At 45.4% G+C, this 19,909-nt stretch overlaps 1 protein-coding gene across 8 annotated transcripts; it reads left to right on the forward strand.

Moving 5' to 3' along the window:
* The first annotated feature begins 536 nt into the window (after positions 1 to 536).
* Positions 537 to 19,236, forward strand: LOC117808159 (methyl-CpG-binding domain protein 5-like). 8 transcript variants are annotated; one of them, XR_004630169.1, is made up of 12 exons: positions 537 to 736; positions 2,416 to 2,563; positions 5,664 to 6,238; positions 7,802 to 7,904; positions 8,737 to 8,908; positions 9,071 to 11,479; positions 13,851 to 14,071; positions 14,150 to 15,277; positions 15,628 to 15,701; positions 15,788 to 15,863; positions 15,973 to 16,111; positions 16,688 to 19,236. XR_004630169.1 is itself a non-coding variant. In XM_034677701.1 (12 exons), exons 4-12 carry the CDS (start codon positions 6,126 to 6,128, stop codon positions 16,033 to 16,035), a joined length of 4,359 nt encoding a protein of 1,452 aa, XP_034533592.1. In that variant the 5' UTR covers positions 537 to 736; positions 2,416 to 2,563; positions 3,271 to 3,362; positions 5,664 to 6,125; the 3' UTR covers positions 16,036 to 19,236. The 8 variants fall into 8 exon arrangements, 6 of the variants coding, with proteins under 6 accessions (XP_034533592.1, XP_034533590.1, XP_034533595.1 ...); XM_034677701.1 differs by adding an exon at positions 3,271 to 3,362 and having other exon boundaries at positions 15,973 to 19,236; XR_004630170.1 differs by lacking the exon at positions 2,416 to 2,563.
* Positions 19,237 to 19,909: the final 673 nt, after the last annotated feature.

Genomic DNA, 19,909 nt, shown 5'->3' on the forward strand with positions numbered 1-19,909 from the left:
CCATATCCTCTGAATTCATTCAACGTCTCTTCAGGTTTGACCTTCACACAAACATCAAGCATTTTACATCCATCTGCTTTCAGTTCTCATGACTGACCTGCTGGTTTTTTTACATTACATCACCATTTATAAAGTACATAATTAACTGTCATTTTAATCTCCAATAGTATCACTACATTTCTGCAATCATTTAATATTTTAGAACCTTATTATGTTCTTCATTCTAACATTTGGGCATTGCTTTATAACAGCTGATGACATGCTGGTGCATCATTTTGTTGACTTAATACGTAGAAGAAGTATTTAATTCCTAAATGAAAGATAGAAAGGGCCTTTTGTTAGATATATTACAACTATTATACTGACTTTGATATAGTTATTACTAATGTAAATACTAGTTTTTTTGAAGTTATCATAACCAAACATATTTTGCTGATAATGGGACTTCTGTTCTTTATTTTGGACAACTGAAGACTTCAATTGGGATCATTCTAGTAGTTTTACTCTTACTTAAGTACAGTGTAGTTACAGTCACTGTACCTTTTAACCCTGACTTTCACCCTGCAGACCTTATGCATGTGATCCACAGACTGTATGATGAAGATGTGAGCTCTGGAGGTAACTGCACATCACCTCTCCCATCTGCTGCCTGCTCCTGCCGCGCACGCGCAGTGCGTCTCTCCATCATTTCCAATATCCCAGTGTAGGAGAACCAGCAGAGGCAGAGAACTAATGGGTAGGCTTCTTCTTATTATTTTTCTTCAGGTGTGAAACGCTCTGATCCTTTCATTCTCCACTGTGTTAGCTCCGGGGTGTGTTCTCGGGGATGCCCGGGTATGAAGGGCCTGTTTGGGGGTTGATTTGACGCAGACAGAAGCGTTAGAGCCTGAAAGCGTCTCTTCTTCTTCTTCTTCGCTCTCTGCAAACGCAACGGCTGTTAGCTAGCATGCTAAGCTAACCCGTGCTAACTCGGCCCTGGCCCTGGCCTGGCTCGGAACACTAACGCGGGCCTAGCTGCTTTTTACTTCGACATTTTGAAGTCGGAACATGCTCCGATCTTCCCCGACATGCACGACCTCAGCTTCGATTCGTTAATTAAATGATCAAATGATATTAGCTTAGCCGAGCTCGCCCTCTGATTCATTTTCATTACAACAAGCTAGCTGGCTAAGCTAACTAGCCAGCTGACGCTCAGATGCTAACCCCAGAGCTAGCTGAGATGCTGAGTCCAATGCATCAAACAGTCAGACAGGCAGATTCAGATGTTGACACGGTCCCTCTTTAACTCAGAGGCCCACGGATGGTCGAGTTGAACCTGCATGTCCCCCCTGGAGTCAAATCAACAACACTGATCTCCACATTACTCCCAGGAAAACCTTCATAAAGCAGCACTTGGCACAGCTGATGGACAAGTCTGGCTAATGTTCACCAGGCTAATTTGCTATTATCTAACATCCAAGCACCCTGGATGCTTTGGTACTGTATACAACTCGCTGTCATGATGTCTGCATGGAGGAAAGGGTCTTGTCATGCAGGTAGCAAGGTAAGCCAACTTGTGCAGCTGTCAACTTTGAAGGCTGCTGCAGGACAATATGGCTAATTTACTCTCAAAGCTAGCCTTAGCCTGCTACAAGGGGTTACAGCAAGATTTAGATGCTAGGTGGAGAATTAATGGGTTTAATCTCAGCAGGTGCTGGAGGAGAAGTGGAAGACATCTATGAATCAGAGGTTTAATAAGAGGAGGCTGTGTCAGTTTAATGCTGCACACTTTGAGTTTTACACCTTCTTATTTTTGATCATACTCCAGAAACAGAGCATGCTTTTTGCAGGTATTGGGGGATCTTATGCCAGGTTGACAGATTTAAATGCATGTATAAATCTAACAAATACCCAAAGGAAGCATTAAAGATGCCCAGCACCTTTGTAATAACTCCTCGGTACAATATGTATTGCAATATTTATTGTATAGAAAGAAAGACAAACTGGAGAGAACTGGAAAAATGCCATTCATTAAACAAAACAAATCACACTTGCATTATAGCGTTGATTATTCTGACAGCAAGACATCTTCTGATTCCTCAAGCTCTTGCAGTGTTTTGGGGAATTGAGGCTGTGAACACATCCTGATCCTTCAGAGTCCTTTGACCTGGCTGAATCTTTCTCTTGCACTGTATCAGATCTTTTTAGGGTGACGTTCTCCCAAGTGGCTTCTCATATTACTCGTATTCCCCGGTGTATTGTGTTTTGTTTTTCCGTCACCTTTTCTCCTTTCTCAATTCTTGACACTGGGGAAACTGAAACGCTCCTGTCCTGTTTGTCAGATTTACAATCCGCTGGAGCATCCACTTGTTTCCAAATCGTCTTTCTGTCCTCCCTCACCACTAACTCCGTTGTCCACCATTTTTGCTCTATTAGATCTGAGGCAGCAAGCAGAGTGCAACGGATGATGGGCACGCATGGGACAATGGTCCACTTCCCTACGCTGTGCTGTACTCCGACTGAGGCAGAACTAAACTCTTTGCCTGGATGACCCGTCTTTTCATACCGTCACAGCTCCATGACGGTATTGAGACACTCATGATATCTTGAAATGGACAATACCATGACATCCCTACAGATTAGTCAACCCTGATTTATGGATGTCACATTTTTAAACTTCCTGAACATACACCTTATTGAAGGGGACATCAGAATCATGCATTAAAACAGATATTCAATCATCACTTTAATGCACCTGTTGATTGGAGCCTGCTCGTTAAGCTCAGCTGGACACACATATCTGCATTGTCAATGTATTTGCTTATTCTGAAGCTTTGTAATCCTAGAATCTGTTTCAGCGCTCCTTTGACACGTCCATATGAATTGTGCATTTCAAGAACCGTCTTCCTGAAAAGCATGAAGGAAATAGTGTTAGCATCAGACATGTATATCGGCATTGGTGTTGGTATCAGTCCTGAGAGTTTGAAAATATCGGTATATCAGTTATCATCATCATATCCTAACATATATCACAATACAATCCACTTTTAGGATGACAGAGCACGAGAGAAATGAAAAAAATACTTTGCACACTACTCGAGAGAATTTTCATTTACATAAGCCTCCATCCTTAATGGACTGCAAATTTAGTTACTCAACCTTTGGCCGTGCTTCCACTTGTCATGTTGATGCCATTTCTTATCAAAGCATTTCCTCTCTTTCAGAGACTGCATTGCTGTAAGTCTTCTGTATTTATGTCTTTCACTGCATTAACTTCTCTTCTTGTTCCAGGCTGACTGTATGAAGTTAGCTGCTGGATTTAGTCCAAACACTGTAGCATTCCCATCAAGACGCAGGGCCAAAGATTGCTCCCTCTCCCCCAAGTATGTGTTGAATGTTTTGTTGGGAAGAGAAATGGGATATGCTTTTACATATTTTTGATAAGGTCAGATTAACCTTCCTCTGTGCGACAGAACGTATGACATGCACTCTATTTTGTAGTCTTGTCTCAGATCGCAGACCTCGGTGACTTTGCAGTAATATTGTCAAACACCACAAACCCTTCTTGTCATTTATAACGTACGTTTCTCCCTAATATTACTTTTGATTGTGGAACAATGATGACAGCAATGCTTTGTGCCCTCTGCTGAATATATTTGCAGATACATTCAAACATCCGCAGTGCAGGATAAGGACGTTTGAACACTTCAGTATCCTTGTGTAACTTTGGCTCCTGGAGTCACGAGCATCTTAAGGCTTTGGCAAAGAAACAAAAAAAAGGCAACAGTAGGATTGAAATCATGTTAGAAATGGACACAGTCACTGATCACTTGTAACAGTTTCCTTTCTTCTTAACTCTGAGTCATTTCAGAGACGTCTTGAAGATTACATCCCCTCCCGTTTTGGCACAATGTCATTATCTTCTCCCTCTCTTTGCCATAAATGCAAACATTTTCAAACACTATATCTGAAGACACTGTGACTCTGACATGTAACTGGAGGCAGCGATGGCTTAGCTGCAGCAACTACCTTCATATGCTCCAAAGCCATTTCATAATCCATTACTCCACATCTAAAGGTGCAGTGCAGGCTCTGAACAGTCTACCTTTGTCACAAACAAAACCTACCTTCTGCAGATTTCTGTGCCCTCAGTGTGATCACCTCTCTTGCTTTGTCCTGTCCGTTTATCTTGTTGCTCAAAAAGATAAATGCAAAGACGTGTGGTTAAAAAAAATCCACCTGCAGTGAGAGGTGACAGATCTGCAGGTGCCTTATATTTATTGAGGAAACAGTGGGAGGAGAGGGGCAGTTAGATGGTAAGACTTTAGATTTTGTTTTGCCTTTATTTGATAGGACAGCTGAAGAGAGACAGGAAATGTGGGAAGCAGAGAGCTGGGGAAGACACGCAGGAGATGGTCAACCGGCCGAGAATCGAACCGGCGACCCCTGCGACGAGGACTGTAGCCTCTGTACGTATGGCGCTTAGACCGCTAGGCCACCAGCGCCCCCAAGACTTCAGATTTAAATGTGTGCTTTCCTTTTAGCAAGGTGGCAGATTTAGGGGCAGTAGCTTTGCCAAAGGTTGAGATGAAATCATCTGGCTGAGATTCAAATGTAATTTTTAATCAAAATGACTGATTTGAATCTGGTCCAGGACTATTGCTGCATATCACCTCCGCCTTTTAGTCCCTCTCTCTGTCTGATTTGAGCAAACACAAAGATAACATTCCTGATGGAAACCTTTCAAAATCCAGGTTAAACATCTTTCACAGCCAGAGAAATCCAGCTCTGCTTTGAGCTCTTGTTGTAAAATAATTAGATTTCTCCTCAAAAAAGAAACGCTGCTTTTTTTCAGTTACCTCTGCATTTTCTAAACATGGACTTGTGGGAAATGAGATTTTAATGATGTGCTGGTTGTGATAGGACACGATGCACCTCTCCTGAGATGATGAGGTGTGACTGCTGCTGTGTGTATTTCCAGATAAACAGCGTACGTTTAAGTGCTGCTGCCTTGTTTTTTTTTACAGTGCCACGGGTACCTCTCTTCCTCTGTGGTGGTGTCACTGGGTTTGGTCTCAGCAGCTCACAGGGCAGTTATGAGTCAGCAGCACCGGCGGCTGAGAGGAGGCTTTGCATGAAGCTCCTTCACTCACGTACAGAGTTCAGCCCGATTTAACAGCTTTGATGGGCTCATACCAGTCTTTGAAATTCTCTGTCTGAGAGACGAGGGGAGAAATACTGCCAATATCTTAGTGTGAAATAAATCTATCCACAGTACGGCACAGATAGATACAATTATTTGTCTCTGTAACACGAATGAAGAGTTCAACATGTCCTTTTTAATGTTTTCTTGGGAGATGTTGGAACTGTTCAATGTTTACACGGTAGCATCATGATTGTTCATTCATCATTAACGTCTCTGCTACTGAAATAAAGCACACAAGTGCAATATTATAAGCTCTTCCTCAGCAGGCATTCAGATCTGCGTTAGAACAACATAAGGGGCCACCTAGGTGGGCATGTCTTGCCTCAGGCTCCGTGTAGACAATGAAATATGATCCAGGGACTCCGGTATCAGTACCATAAAGATTGTAAATCTCCCAAATATTCAGCAGCAGTCTGTAGTCTGTAGAGAACATTAACCACTTATTCATGGCCATCTTTCCTCTGTTCTTTCACCACAGGAAACATGGGAATACCACTACCCATCCTCGTGTGGGTACCAATATGTTGAACACACTCTACTTCTCTGACTGACGGACTGTTTCTGAGACATCCAAGAGGACAAATGGTACAAAATTAAAATCAAAAGCCGTTCCTGATCCTCACTTTACCAGACAAGATGCAGTAATGGAAGTCCACACCCCATTCAGCCCTGTAACCATGAAGCAGCTCAAAGGGTAGGGTCTGTCGTGAGCTCGCCTCACCCTACCCAAAAGACCCACCTCCCCATCAGCTCCACCTGAGAGCAGAGTCCCGCATTGAAGCGTAATCCTGCAGCTCTACCTGTCTCTACAACCCTCCCACCACCTCCTCCTCCACCACCACCACGGCTTTGGAAGACGATCATGACGTGCATTTTGAAGACACTGGTTGATGTCTGATATATATCCCTCTGAGGTGTCGAGCGTAAAACCAGCGGAGCAATGAATGGCGGAAAGGACTGTGACGCGGGAGACGAGAGGCAGGCCGTCCCTGTCCAGGTCCCCATCGGCTGGCAGCGCAAGGCGGAGCACAGCGGAGGGGTCGTGTACGTAAGGTAAGAAAGGATTTAGAGCAAGGTGGGAATAATGGTCATCAGTTTGTCCAAAAATGACAGCAGCATATCATGAAGACGTCAAACAAACAGCCTCCAACAGGTTTGTTTACTAACCACACATGATTTGAATTTGTGTAATTGATTAGCTCTGCAGTAGAGGGTTAGAAATGAGGTAACTTTAGCTTTCTGTGTGAAGTCAAATCATTCATCAGCCGTGTATTCGTCATCTAATAGCTGAAAACATTTTTATTTGGCAGGGTGGCAACTCTGATTTATTTATCCTTTGACAAATAAAAGATCCCACATGCTGGGATACAAAATAAAACCTAGATCTGGTATTTTATCAATGCACAAGTCCACCCCCCAAAAAACATCCTCAGTTTAATTACATACATCCACATGTAAGGAGGCATTTCTTCTAATGAGTTCTGATCCTGCAGCAGTCATCGTGTCTTGAAGCCTGGAAGCTGGTCTCCTTCCTGGCATCTGAACCCCGGCACGTGTGTTTACCGGCCACAATGAACCAAAGCAGTTGGCTGGTGTCAGGTTTATTTTGGGGGTTGGAAAGAATCCTGTCTACTTCTGTGACCGTGGCCTGGTACTGTCACTGCACACATGTAACTGCTCGTGTGTGTTTGGTTTTTTTTACATTCAAAGTGTGCATTTGCTGCATGGATGTCCAAGTGTACATATATTCTGTGACTGATGATTCACCCTCTGGTTGTTATGTCAACCTACCTGTGTGTGTATGTTTGATGGGATCAGCAGACGGTACACGCTGTTCTTTCTTTAGTGACAGGCAGTTCCAATGTTTCTCTGGAGGTTTATTTTCAGCTTTTCTCAACTTTTTTGAGCACTAATGGCTTTCTTATGTCTCATGGGTGAAACCTGCTTTATTGAAGCAGTGACCTTCTTATCATGTTCTTATTCTTCTCTTTTGGTCCTTTAATATTCCTGCCTTTAAAGTCAAGATAAAACCACAGACTAGAAATAAGAAGTAGAGGTAACCTACAGGATTTTAGCCTCAATTTCAACAGTTGCTGTCTTGTTCTTTTGGGCCAGACTTTTATTTCAAATGGTACTGTCCACTAGCTGATGTCCCCTGCCACAACACGGTTTCCTTTTCTACACTGCTACTAAAAATGTTTTCCATTGTTACTTTAATTCATACAGCTGGATGAATTCCACTGTAGTGAAGCACTGTTGAGTGGGAGGATTTTACCTTTTGATTTCATGGTTGCAAGCCTGTAAAACCTGCAGCAGAACCTGCCTCAAGCAGCTGCTAACCCACCTTTAAAAAATCATTTGTGTGTCTGTCAGCGGAGAATTCCACAGTGCACCGGCTTTACTCTTCTGAGTCAGGGATAAATCTGTGTTGGGAGAACGATATCTTTGTAGTATTTCTGCATAAAATGTGCAGGAGCTGCAGTCCTGAAGTATATTAAAGAAAGCCTTCTTTTCAAACAATACAAACAAGTGATGAAAAGAAGAAGTATGTGTTATCTGAAGACACAGCAGCTGGAGTCTCTGTACATCCCCAAAATTGTAATCTTCTCTCTGCAGTCCCAGTGGCTCGTTGCTATCCAGCTTTGAGCAGGTGAAGACCTACCTGCTGACAGATGGAACCTGCAAATGCGGCCTGGAGTGCCCACTCATCCTCCACAAGGTAATGTTTTTTTCTCATCCTGATTCATTTAAAACACAGCAGTCTGGCAGAGAGTTTACAGCTGCCTCTTAACTGAGCCTCCAGGAGATGGAAGATAAAATAACCTAGTTGTCTGCAGGGTTAAAACTGTCAATCAAACCTTTAATCTGAAGTACAGTATATGTTGTAATTGGTTATCAGGAACTTTCCCTCTCCTCAGATTACATGATATCCTAATTCAGAGCAGACAATCAGCCCCTAGACATGTCCTACACTCAAGAGAGGACACATGTCTTACTTTATATTTCTGCAGCTAAAAACGAGACAAATTGATGTAGGAGGAAATAAACATGTCTGAGAGGAGGGAATGATATCAAACCAAGGTTAAAACATCCTCTGACAGGCTATTGTTCAAAGTGATTCTTTAGTTTCTTGAGAAATTGATCAGTCACCTCTGTCAGCTTCAAAGGTGTCTGTAAAAAGTTTGTAGTTTCGTCCTTCGCAGAGTGAATTAACGTCACAATGTGAGCAGTTTTCACGGTAGAAGAGGTATATAAAATATCCAGAGAAAGCTCTCCTACAGCACAATAACCCTCTCAACTCTCCTCCATATGCTCAGCAATGTATGAAATAAAGTCCAGCTTTCCACTTACACTGATCTGTGTGAAGCTACAAATGTCGGGGGCCCTAAGGAGTCCACAGTATCACATTACACCGGGTAATCCGACCGATTATCCTTCTTGAAGCTAAGGCTATCAGGCTGATGCTGTCTTGTCTTGGAAACATTTGGACCTTGCAAAGAATGAGACCAAAATCTGTGAATGTATATCTGATCAAATATCCTTTTCTTCAGGTGTTCAACTTCGACCCTGGGGCGGCTGTCAAGCAGAGGACAGCGGAGGATGTGAAAGCAGATGAGGACGTCACCAAACTCTGCATTCACAAGAGGAAGCTTCTGGCTGTGGCCACGCTGCACAGGAGCATGGAGACGCACCCACCTCTGACGCTGACCAGCCCAGGGGGAGGTACTAGTTCATGTTTATCCTGTCTTTTTCTAGTTTATCAACTCATCTTTTTTTATAATTAAATGTCTTCAGGTCATTTCTCCTTTAAGATCAACATGTCAGTGGACATATACATCTTCAAGGTTTTGTTTTAACCAGATTATTTATGCGTTTCTCTTTAAGGTACATCTTCTGTGGTCTCTGCGCATTCCACGACTCAACGAGCAATAAGGACTAAACCCCACGATGGCCTCCCCAATGCTGTTGGCCCAGACTGCAAGAATCCCTTCAAGATGATGATGGCAGCTGGACAGCAGCAGCATCAGAGGCTGTATCCACCCCAGGAGATGGTGGGAGCCCAGCAGCCTGAGCTCTACCCTGGGTACTCCAGGCAGCAGAGGATGATCAGTGGAGAGCCAGGACCCAAGTCCCCTTACCGGGTTGGGTATGGAGTCATGTTGAGTCCACCTCCCTCCAATGCTAAGCTGTATGGAGACGGCTCACTGTCTCCCAGTGCGGACACTCTAGGCAGCCCTGAGGGCTTTCACAGGACCAATCCTTGTGGGTTTCCAGGAGCTGGAAGTCCAGGTTCAGTCTCCATCCATGGAAACACTAGGACGCCTCTTTCCCCACCCAGTATAATGCTTCATGGCTCCCCTGCGGGCCAGCTATCCTGTGCCATGACAGGGAGGACTAGCACGCCCCTCTCTCCGACGGCCACTGCCAAAAGCCCTGTCATGAATATGAACATGCCCCGGGGGAACTTTCCCCCTGGTATGGATATCCCCCGTGCAGCGTTCCACCATAAAACACAGCCCCCTGTGCATCCCGTACCGCCTCCTCCATCCATACCACCATCCTGTGCCCTTCAGAAACGGCAGTTGACCTCTGAAAAAGACCCCTTAGGCATCCTGGACCCCATCCCCAGCAAACTAGTCAGCCAGCCCCCCAACAATGCCCAAAACCCCTCCAACTTCCAGCCTAACATCCACTCTCAGGTACAAATGATGAATGTAAACATCCCCCCTCCCGTCATTGTTCCCCTGCCAAGCAACTTACCTTTACCCACAGCGAAGCCTGGGCCTGTGGGACATGGCGGCCACATTCAAAGGACTCAACAGGGGGGTCCATCATCCTCCATGTCCCCCTCCCCTGTCACTTCCCCTGTCCACATGGCTGGGCCTGGTCATGGGAGAATGGAGGCCTCTCCTCATCGCTCACGCTCATCCTCCACCTCCTCTGACCACGGGAATTTTGCAATGCCCTCGGGGCACCAGGCCCCATGTGGTACTATGAAGGTCCCTCCACGTTCCCCCAGGTCAGCAATGGGGTCTCCTAGGCCAGCCATGCCTTCCAGCCCTTCCACCAACAAATCTGACCCACACCACCAGTACAAAGACTCACAGTTGCTGCCAGGGATGGGAAACTCGATTGGTGCCCAGCAGCACAGCAACCCCATGTACTCACCCACCTCTTCCTCATCATCATCCTCTTCTCTGGCCACCCCCAGCGCTTCCCAGAAGGGCCACCCAGGACTCCTGGGGATGCCCCTCAACCAGATCCTAAACCAACAAAATGCTGCTTCCTTCCCCGCCAGCAGTCTCTTGTCAGCCGCAGCCAAAGCACAGCTAGCAAATCAAAACAAACTCAGCGCTGCTGGCAACAGCACTGCTGGCATGGCTGGTGGTGGTGTTGGTATGGCAGGCATGGGGGCAGGTGGGGGTGGTAATGGAGGAGGTGGTGGGCACCCTGGCTCTATGAGCGGTCCTCGAGGCATGGAGGGACACAGCACTTTAAACTCAATGCTCCCGCCAAACTCCACCATGCTGCTCAACAGTCCGGAGGGCCAGAGTGGTCGGGCGGCTCTCAGAGACAAGCTCATGGCCCAGCAGAGGGACCCCATGCGTAAACGGAGGCAGTCGTCGGGCAGTGCTGCTGTGAACCACGATAACAGTAACAACATGGTCTACAGCATGCTTAACAAGCGGGGCATGGCAGGACCTCACATGCAGGGGCCCAGCGCCACTGAGCAGCTGCGAAAAGTGGGCCGACTTGGAACCCTTCCTCCAAACACCTCCATGGCCCAGCTTCTCCAGTCCATGAGCTGCCAGAGCTCTCACAACCTGGCTGGTAACAGCCATCGTCCAGGTCTGAGTCCCGGCCCTGGGTCTGGTCCTCAAGGAGGGGCACAGCTGCACTACAACGACAGCACAGGTATGGTCCCCGGTGGCCCTCAGCAGAACCTCTTAGCTCAGCAGAGGCTGCGGGGCCCCGGAGATCCCATGCAGCACTGCCAGAGCATGGACTCCTCTGGGGGCCATCTGGGTCCTCGTCAAGGTCCGTTTCCTGACATGATGGCCCAGATGCAGGCCTCCTCTATGAGTAACTGTGGGCCTATGGGGCCAGGAGGTGGACCGGTGGGCCCTGATGGTATGTCGCTGGGACGCCAAAACGCTAATCCTCCACCACTGTCCCATCCAGGCCCTCACCCCTCACAGCAGAACCTCCTTCAAGGTATCGGGCGTGCTAACATGGTAGTGATGCCACACGGAGGAGCTGATGGGAGCTGTAATCAGAACATCTCTGATGCAGGTGAGACAGCAGCTCTACCGTACATTCAGATCATTATTTCAACCACACAGGTACTGCCCATCATCTCATCTGAGTTAGTGAGGTTAGCAGGAACTTAAACACTCCACATAAACAGAATGACAGATCCTTAAATACTCTTTCATGTCTCAGGAGGAAGGTGTGGATATCCTGTGCTCTAAACGTGTGTTTCCCCCTCTTTCTCATGTTCAGGTTGTGGTTGGATGAAGATGTGGTTTCTTTTGTTATGGGTGAACTAGAACTGACGGATTTAGGTGATAGACCCTGAGCCGAGACAGTCGGGCTCCTCCAGTATGTGTGAGCTAATGAGCAGGCCCCTCATCTCTGGAAGCCCGGCTAATTGTCAGTCAGCCAGTGTTTCTCTTTGTTTTATTTGTATGCTACCATCAGTCAATGGTGTAAGAAGATGGAAATGGGATCTGGATCACGCTTTAAGGGAAACGGCCCAGATAGGGTGCTCTGAAGAGCTTCTCCCAGCAAATGGTCGCTATAGTAACGATAGAGCCTGAATAGAGACCCGAGTGAAGCCTTTGATGAGGGTTTAGGCCCGTGTCTGTGTTTGAATGACTGTGTGCGCACTACTTGTGTTTACAGTGTGTGTGTGTTTTAATTTATTGGTGTGCGTGTGGATGACTCGTATGTCACAGTATGTTCCATTTTTTCCCCTGCTCTGAAAAGACGTGGATCTGGTGTTTCTTCCTTCCAGCAGAGGATGCGTTTATGTATTCATTGTGCGTCCATATGTCCTCATATGGTGTATAATGGAGATATCACCAAGGTCTGCTGCGGGCCACCTGTTCTTCTCACCAGGTGTCCTGTTATTTTCAATATCTTCTGAGTCATTGAAATTCAGGTGGACCTGTGCGGGTCAAGAGGAAGCTCCTGATGTTTGTCAGCAGTTTGACGACGCAGGAAGAACACTTTAAAACATTTAAACATCCCTTGTTTGCATTGAAAATAAAATCACATCAACACAAATGTAAATGTTGCTTTTATTGCAGATGCTTGTACCGGGATAACAGTGATGATTGCAGTTAATCATGCAGCGTCAGCTCCTTCCTGAGTCCTGAACCCGTGTTAGCCACAGCACATAAAGATCCTACAGCCTCTCAGGGACAGAGATCATAGTGTGTCAACCTTTGGCAGATGTAATCCATACTTGAAGCTAATCTGGATGACATGCTTTGGATCTTAAGAGCACTCAGATCTCTTTGAAAGTGTCCTCCTCTTTGGCTTTTTAGCATTAGCCTCTAACCATCTGTTTCTAGTAGCTAGCAAGCTCTGAGTTCCCCCCGCCCATCGCCCCCTCCTCCCCCTCTCCTGCTATCAACAAATACCCCAAAGTTCATTGTAAACCCCTCTAGACCTCCTGCCACCCAGCTGACCACCCCCACATCCCCCAGCAGGGTAAAATCACACCACCCGACCCCCGTAACCCTCCTCATCCACCCACAGAACTCCCCCCAACAAGCTTCCTGGCAGTGGACAGCAACACCAATCATCACTCGGTTCCCATGGCAACCTCCCCCGGCAACAGCCGTCACTATATCATAGCGGTAGCGGAGGATGTGGGGAGGAGGAGGAGGAGGGGAGGGGTGGGGGGTGGGGGGGGTTGGCCGAGCCGTGGCTCTTAGCGTTGGAGAGGAGAGGGAGAAAGAAAAGAGGAGAAAAAAATGGAGAGCACACACAGCTGCCCTTCAGCTACGTAGCATCGCACCAGCTGCTCCAGTCACCACTCGTCCATACACACACACACACACTCACTCAAACACATACACACACAGCGTTAGGCCTCAGAGATTTTGTATTTGCTTCCTCTTTGTCTGTACAACATTGCTGCTGGGCTTTCTCTTCATTCATTGATACATCTGTGGCCTTCATGTATGTTGCTCATGTTCTGTCCCTGCACGCTCCACTAACAAGTCTGTCTGCACATCGCATCTGGCACCTCGGCCGTCTGTTACTTCTGGAGCAACAGATTGTTAATGTGCAACTTCTTTTAGGACTCAAAGGATCTGTGGAGACACACTCTTACAGCTTCACAGCTCATTTAACACGGGGCTTGTAAATTTTAGAATATTTAAATTTCACTCAACTGCTCTGAAGACGAGAATCTGAGAGTAAGGAAGAGAGAATAACAGCACCATGTTAGAGACACATCTGATCTCTGGTGTTTCATGTGGTTTGTTGTGTTTGTGGTTTTAAACAAAGCCATGCTTGTGAATAAAGTAGATCATAAACCTCTTGTGAATACCTGATTGAATGAATGTGAGGCGTTCAAGCTTTAAGAAGTAAACTTAGAGCAGGATCTCTGACAGCTTCACTCATTCTGCATGTCTCATTGATGTTGCAGGAAACCCGTCGTCCCTTGGCTGCGGTATGGGCACCATGCAGCCTCACGTTAACAGCGGAGGAGGTCAGCTGTACCAGCAGCAGGTCCACCAGGCCATGCAGCAGGGAGTCAGCTCACACCCAGCCTATCAGAGGCAGCAGCACTTCTCTGACAACCCCCCTTACACAGACAGCAACAGCGCCAACGCGGGCTCCATGGCCTGTCTCTACCAGAACTACCAGGTGGGAATATGATCCCTGTAGTGTTTGAGAAGTTTCATAAAAACATGTATTTTTGTGACCATGCTGTCGTCTCCTCAGCAGGGAATGTTGCCTCACCCACAGTTCCAGGAGGGGCAACAGCCACAAGGGGAGGGGCTCCCAGCAGGTACACCTGGCTCTGACAGGGGCCCTGGTGGAGGCCCAGAGTCGGTGGATGCAATCTACCGAGCAGTGGTGGACGCCGCCAGCAAAGGCATGCACGTCACCATAACAACCACGGTAAGCGGGACCACACAGGCGAGTCCGGTGCCTGCCCTAAGTGCCATGAGTGCCTTCACCGCTTCGATTGGGGAGCCAGTCAACCTCCCCAAAGCAGTCAGCACAGTCCTGCACAGTCACCAGGAGGGGGAGGCGTTATCTCAGCAGGTCAGACAGAGGCAGGTGAGACAGGGTCCGAAGAACATGGATCCAGGAAAAAGCACTCCAGACCGCCATGAGGCCAGCGAGTACTTCCGCTCTCCTGGCAGAGGGACTCCCAGGGTGCAGTGGGACGGGGAAGGACAGCACGGGGGAGGCTTCGACCCTCAGAGCAACAACAGCACATGGGCCGGTGAGGAGTTTCTAGAGTGTTCTACACAGGTGAGGAGTAGTCCATGCATGGAGCGACCCGCCAGCCTGGCCCCTGCCCCACCCTGCCCCACTGAAGGGTCCAACGACCACAGCCTGGTGTTAGTCCACGATAAAGCTTTCCTGGATGACAGCTATCGCTTTAACAACTGCAGCCGGACTCCTGCGAACTACAAGGAACGCCTGGAGCAGACGGTGGAGCGCTGTGCCCACATCAATGGTGCCATCCCCCCCTTTAACACCCGGGGTTATGGGGAGGTCCTGGGCCCACCTCGGCAGGAGCTGACGGGGGACGACCAGTCCCCCAGCTCTTCCACCAGCCTGGAGGGACCCCTGGCCACGGCCAAAGACTACAGCCACTACAACGGCCACTTTAACGGCATGGCGCCCAGCCCCTCAGATACAAAAAGTCTGAGCAGCGAGGAGGATCTGCGTCAGCCCGACTCCCCCTCCTCAGAGCTGCTTCACTACCGCTCCAGGACCTTCAACATGGGAGAGCTGGTCTGGGGCCAGCTGAAGGGCTTCCCACCCTGGCCTGCCAAGCTGGCTGGGGATGAACAAGTGCACAGTGCTGCTATGCAGCTGCGGGAGCAGGCCAAGGTGAGAAACCTCTCTGTGAACACCTGTCTGTGTTTTACAAGCCAACTCAAATTTCCACACTAGATAAGACGCCATGAACACGGCTGAGTTTAGCTCAGAGGAAGTTGTCTTAACGCTGAAGAGGCTGAAAGGAAACCAGCATTTTGTTGAGTAGCATCAGATGGATTCCAAAACGCTGCAAACATTTTCACCATTTTAACTGCCAACATTTCTTCTAATGATGACGGCCAAAATATCTGTTGAAAAGTACAAAAATTCACCACAATTTAGTTTTGGCTGGTTTGAAACTCTCGCTCTGTTACCAAACACTTTCTGCGTGTACTCAGATGTTTTCTCTTGCCTTCATGCAGGTAGAGCCGGAGAAGCTGAAAACACTAACTCACGACTTAGAGGCACTTGACCGAGTCGCCAAAAGAGGCCTGAAGTAAGTTAAACGGCATGCTATGCTCTCTCTGTTAGACAACAAGGTGGAAAAGAATGAAGTGATTAAAATGTAATGATTTCTAACAGACAGGGGAAACTGAATAATCACTTGGAAGCTGCTATCCATGAGGCCATGAGTGAGCTGGATAAGATGTCGGGCACAGTGAGTATTTGCACCTACATCACGAGGAAGAAGTCATTATAGTAGTCATGACACAGTGATTTTATTCCAGCTGTTTGAATTCTACTTCTCTCCATCCGTCTGTGATCAGATCCCATCGAGGGATCGTCAGGTGAAGCTCCCCAAGCCTAAGAGGAGGAAGATATCCAGATAACATTGAATGTGTCGTCCTCAAAGCCTTCGGAGACTTCGTCCGATCAGCCTTTGATGCGATCTGAGCTCTCTTACAGGTGCTACACATGGACTTTCAGTGGTACATCTTTGTTCCATGATATCAACTTGACTTAATGACTGACCACAGAAGGTGCTGGAAAATCCAATCACCAATACAGTTTAAACTGTAGAAAAAAAAGAAAAAGTAGAGAAAACGTCAAAAACAGTTGCAATTTGTCTACAGCTCACTGAATTAACTATTTTTTTCTAGTATAAGATAGTAAAACAAACAAAAAAAGCTACAAGCATTACCTTACATATTTAAGAAAATAGACAGTCCAAATATTTCTGATACATTTTCAATATGTATATAGATAATCCTGAAATTTCATGCTATTAAGAATTGTATGTAAATATTGTACAATGTCATGTACAAGCATACCTAATGCACATTTTATCTTTTATTGTACAAAAACAAAGCAGAAGTGTACCAATGTCTTGGTTTCTATTCAGAAATGTGGCTGTATATGGCCGCATGCATAGGATAAATAAGAATACAGCCTAAAGCTTTTATATGATGATGATGATGATGATGAACTGTAAGACTTGCTGTTTGTTTTATTTGATTTCTTTCTTTTGTTTTCTTTTGTAAGGGAACAGCAGTGAAACAGGCATGAGTCTATGAGTTCTCCATTACGAAGGTCACTTCACGCTAGTTCAAGTGTTCGTTTGTTTTGGATAAAAAAAGAAACACAGAATGAACTTTACCTGCAGAAAGTGTTCAATGTTCCTCTAAAGCAGGGTGGGAGGATGTTCAAATGTCGGTCAGTTTTCATCTGCTCCACCACCGGTCGCTCGTACAGAGAAATCATGATGATATGGAGATCAGGAGGTCTGGTAAGCAGGTCATCATGTTTGGGTTTACACATCATGTTACAGGAAGGTGAAAGAGTTGATTACAAATCCACCCTGAGGCACTTAGAGCGTGTGGGGATCATTGCATCGTAGGAGCTTTGCAAACATAGATATGGGCTCACTAAATCTCACTAAGATTTAATATAGCTGAAGATGATGTAACTTAAAGCTGACCTTGACTGCAGCATCCCCTCAGAGTGTCTCTGGGTGGATTTTACCTCTGATTATTGTCCTGATGTCCTCATGCTCGTCTGTACAGTGATCTCCTCCATGACTGTAGTCCCTCTGGTTTTCTTCACGTCTAGAGCTTTATGTAGAGTAACCAACGTGTCAGAGTGTAGTTATCATGACAAACACTAACTCAAGAGCAGCAGAAGTATTTCTCTTATTTAGGGGCCTTGTGTTTTTTATTTTTTTGTCTTTTGTTTTGCTTATTGATGTAAATTATTTATGTACAGTACTCCATATTTATTTTAAGCTTTACAAATATGCTAGATGGCAATAATACTACCAAGAGTTGAGAACTCAAGCCTTATATGTGTATATGTATGTTTTCTTTTGTCTCTTTTTTTAACAGTGAATAATAATAGATCATGTATTCAGAGTCCGTTACAAAGGTCGTGTTCCAGTTTATTTAAAGTGAGCATCACAGGTTACACTTTCTTACAGTGAGGCTCCTGGTTAACCTGTTACACATTGTGTCATGGATTACTTCATGGAACATGTCTGCCTACGAGACTGTACTATTTATAGAAATGCACATCAGAAAAGGGCAGACAGCATTTATGTCGGTAACAAATGCAGTTTTAACACTACTAGCCACAAAATAGAGAAACACTTGATCAGTCTTGACATCAGCAGTGTTTAGATACACCACACAGCTGCGTCTTCAGATCAGAAAACACCTGAAATCACTACAGAATTATCAAGTGCAATATTCAACAACGGCAAAGATCACACTGCATCTCTTGATTGTTTTTTGTACCTTATGTCCGGTTTTTAGCGTCTCCTCTGACCTGAAACTGCTCAGAAATATCTCAAACTTTCCATTAAAGTTAGAGTCAGAAACTGAACTCTTATTTCAAACTCAAATTTAATGCTTCACACAAAACCTCTAAAATAACGCTCCACTAAAATGATGATTAATATGCATTAATGTGCACAGATGATTACCTTTGAACCAAATACTACACTACTTCTAAAGAGGTTCTTTACATAGGTCACACTACATTTAAAGCATATCCCGGCCTCAAGGTCAAACTGTCTGACATACAGTTTCATAACTTGTACAATTTCATATTTATGTTGTACTTTATTTTCTAAAAACAGTTCTGTTGTGTGCTCACTGAAAAATGCAGGATATTTTGAAAACGCCTTGAATTTATTGCAAAAAAAAAAGTGTCAGTATTTAAAATGAAAAGCAGCCTTTGAAGACATTTGTGCATCTTAACGTCCAACCTGTTTAAAGATGAACTAACCTCAAAAAACAAGGCAATAGCTGTGTTCAAATGTCCGTTTCAATACTTGTGAAAGCTCAAAACCTGTTGAAAATAGCCCCAAAAAGTCCTAATGTTGCTACTTTTCAACACACCTTGAGCTTTATCTTAAATGTGTGGCGAGGGAATCCTTCATTTGTTTTCAAAATGTGCCGTTCAATGTTGAGAACACATGAGCTCTTTCGGTAAAGTTCATTCTGCCTCCCCCTTTCCCCGTTTTTTGTGCAATTACATGCAGGACCCCGGTCTCATGTTGGGATCCCATGTGTTATGGATCTGTTCTATCAGTTTCATGTTATTTGTGGTCAAGAGTTCAAAGCATTTTTGTGTTTGAGATGGTCTGTGCAGTCTATTTTTCCCTCCTCTTGTCTTTTATTGTGTGTGTGTTGAGGTGTGAGTGTGATTTTTATTTCCCCTCTAGTGAACTTTTTTTTTTTCTGCTCTCACTTTCCTCTTCCACCCTTTCATTGTCAGTATTTTATTTTTACAACTTGTAATTAAGTATATATTTTCTCACTAATATATACTTTACAAAAAATAGACTTGCGTGAAGTATGATGTGCACTTGATTGCTCTTGTTTATTTTTCTTTTTTGCATTAATGTGGGCTAGGGATAGTTTGTCAGAGTCCATTATTTTGAGATTGTTTGGACTTTTTTTAATGGTTTGATGTAAGCAGCATTTTTTGTAAATATTGTGAAACATTACAGGTCATGCAGTGATGTAACATTTTGAACAATGTTGCACAGATGTTTAAGATATTAAAAACATGGTCACTCTTACTTGAATAACCTTTGGAGTATTGTTCATTTATTATAAATATGTATGTCTGTTTGTTTTAGGGGCTGCACGGTGGTGCAGTGGGTAGCACTGTTGCCTCACAGCTAGAAGGTTCCTGGTCCGAATCCCCCGGTCGGATGGGTGCCTTTCTGTGTGGAGTTTGCATGTTCTCCCTTTGCATGTGTGGGTTCTCTCCGGGTACTCCGGCTTCCTCCCACAGTCCAAAAACATGCTCACCAGGTTAATTGATCACTCTAAATTGCCTGTAGGTGTGAGTGTGTGCATGGATGGTTGTCGGTCTCTCTGTGTTAGCCCTGTGATAGGTTGGCGATCTGTCCAGGATGTACCCTGCCTTCCACCCGAAGTCAGCTGGGAAGGGCTCCAGCCCCCCGTGACCCCTGACGGGATAAGATGGATGGATGGATGGATGGATGGATGGATGGATGGATGTTTGTTTTAGAAGCAGCAATTAAGTTCAAATGTGACTAATCAAGTTGAACCATAATATCATGCAAGTGTTCCTTGTTAAACACTGCCCTCTAGTGGAGGACAATGAGAACAGCACTAGAAATGAGCTTTAAATTATAAAGAAATGATCTTTTAATGAACAATTGCCATCAAATAAATTATTTTGTTAAACATAATAATTCTTCGAAGACTTTCACGTGTTGTTTGATGACAAAAG

Source organism: Notolabrus celidotus, chromosome 24 (assembly GCF_009762535.1).
Source record: "Notolabrus celidotus isolate fNotCel1 chromosome 24, fNotCel1.pri, whole genome shotgun sequence".
NCBI classification, from domain to species: Eukaryota; Metazoa; Chordata; class Actinopteri; order Labriformes; family Labridae; genus Notolabrus; species Notolabrus celidotus.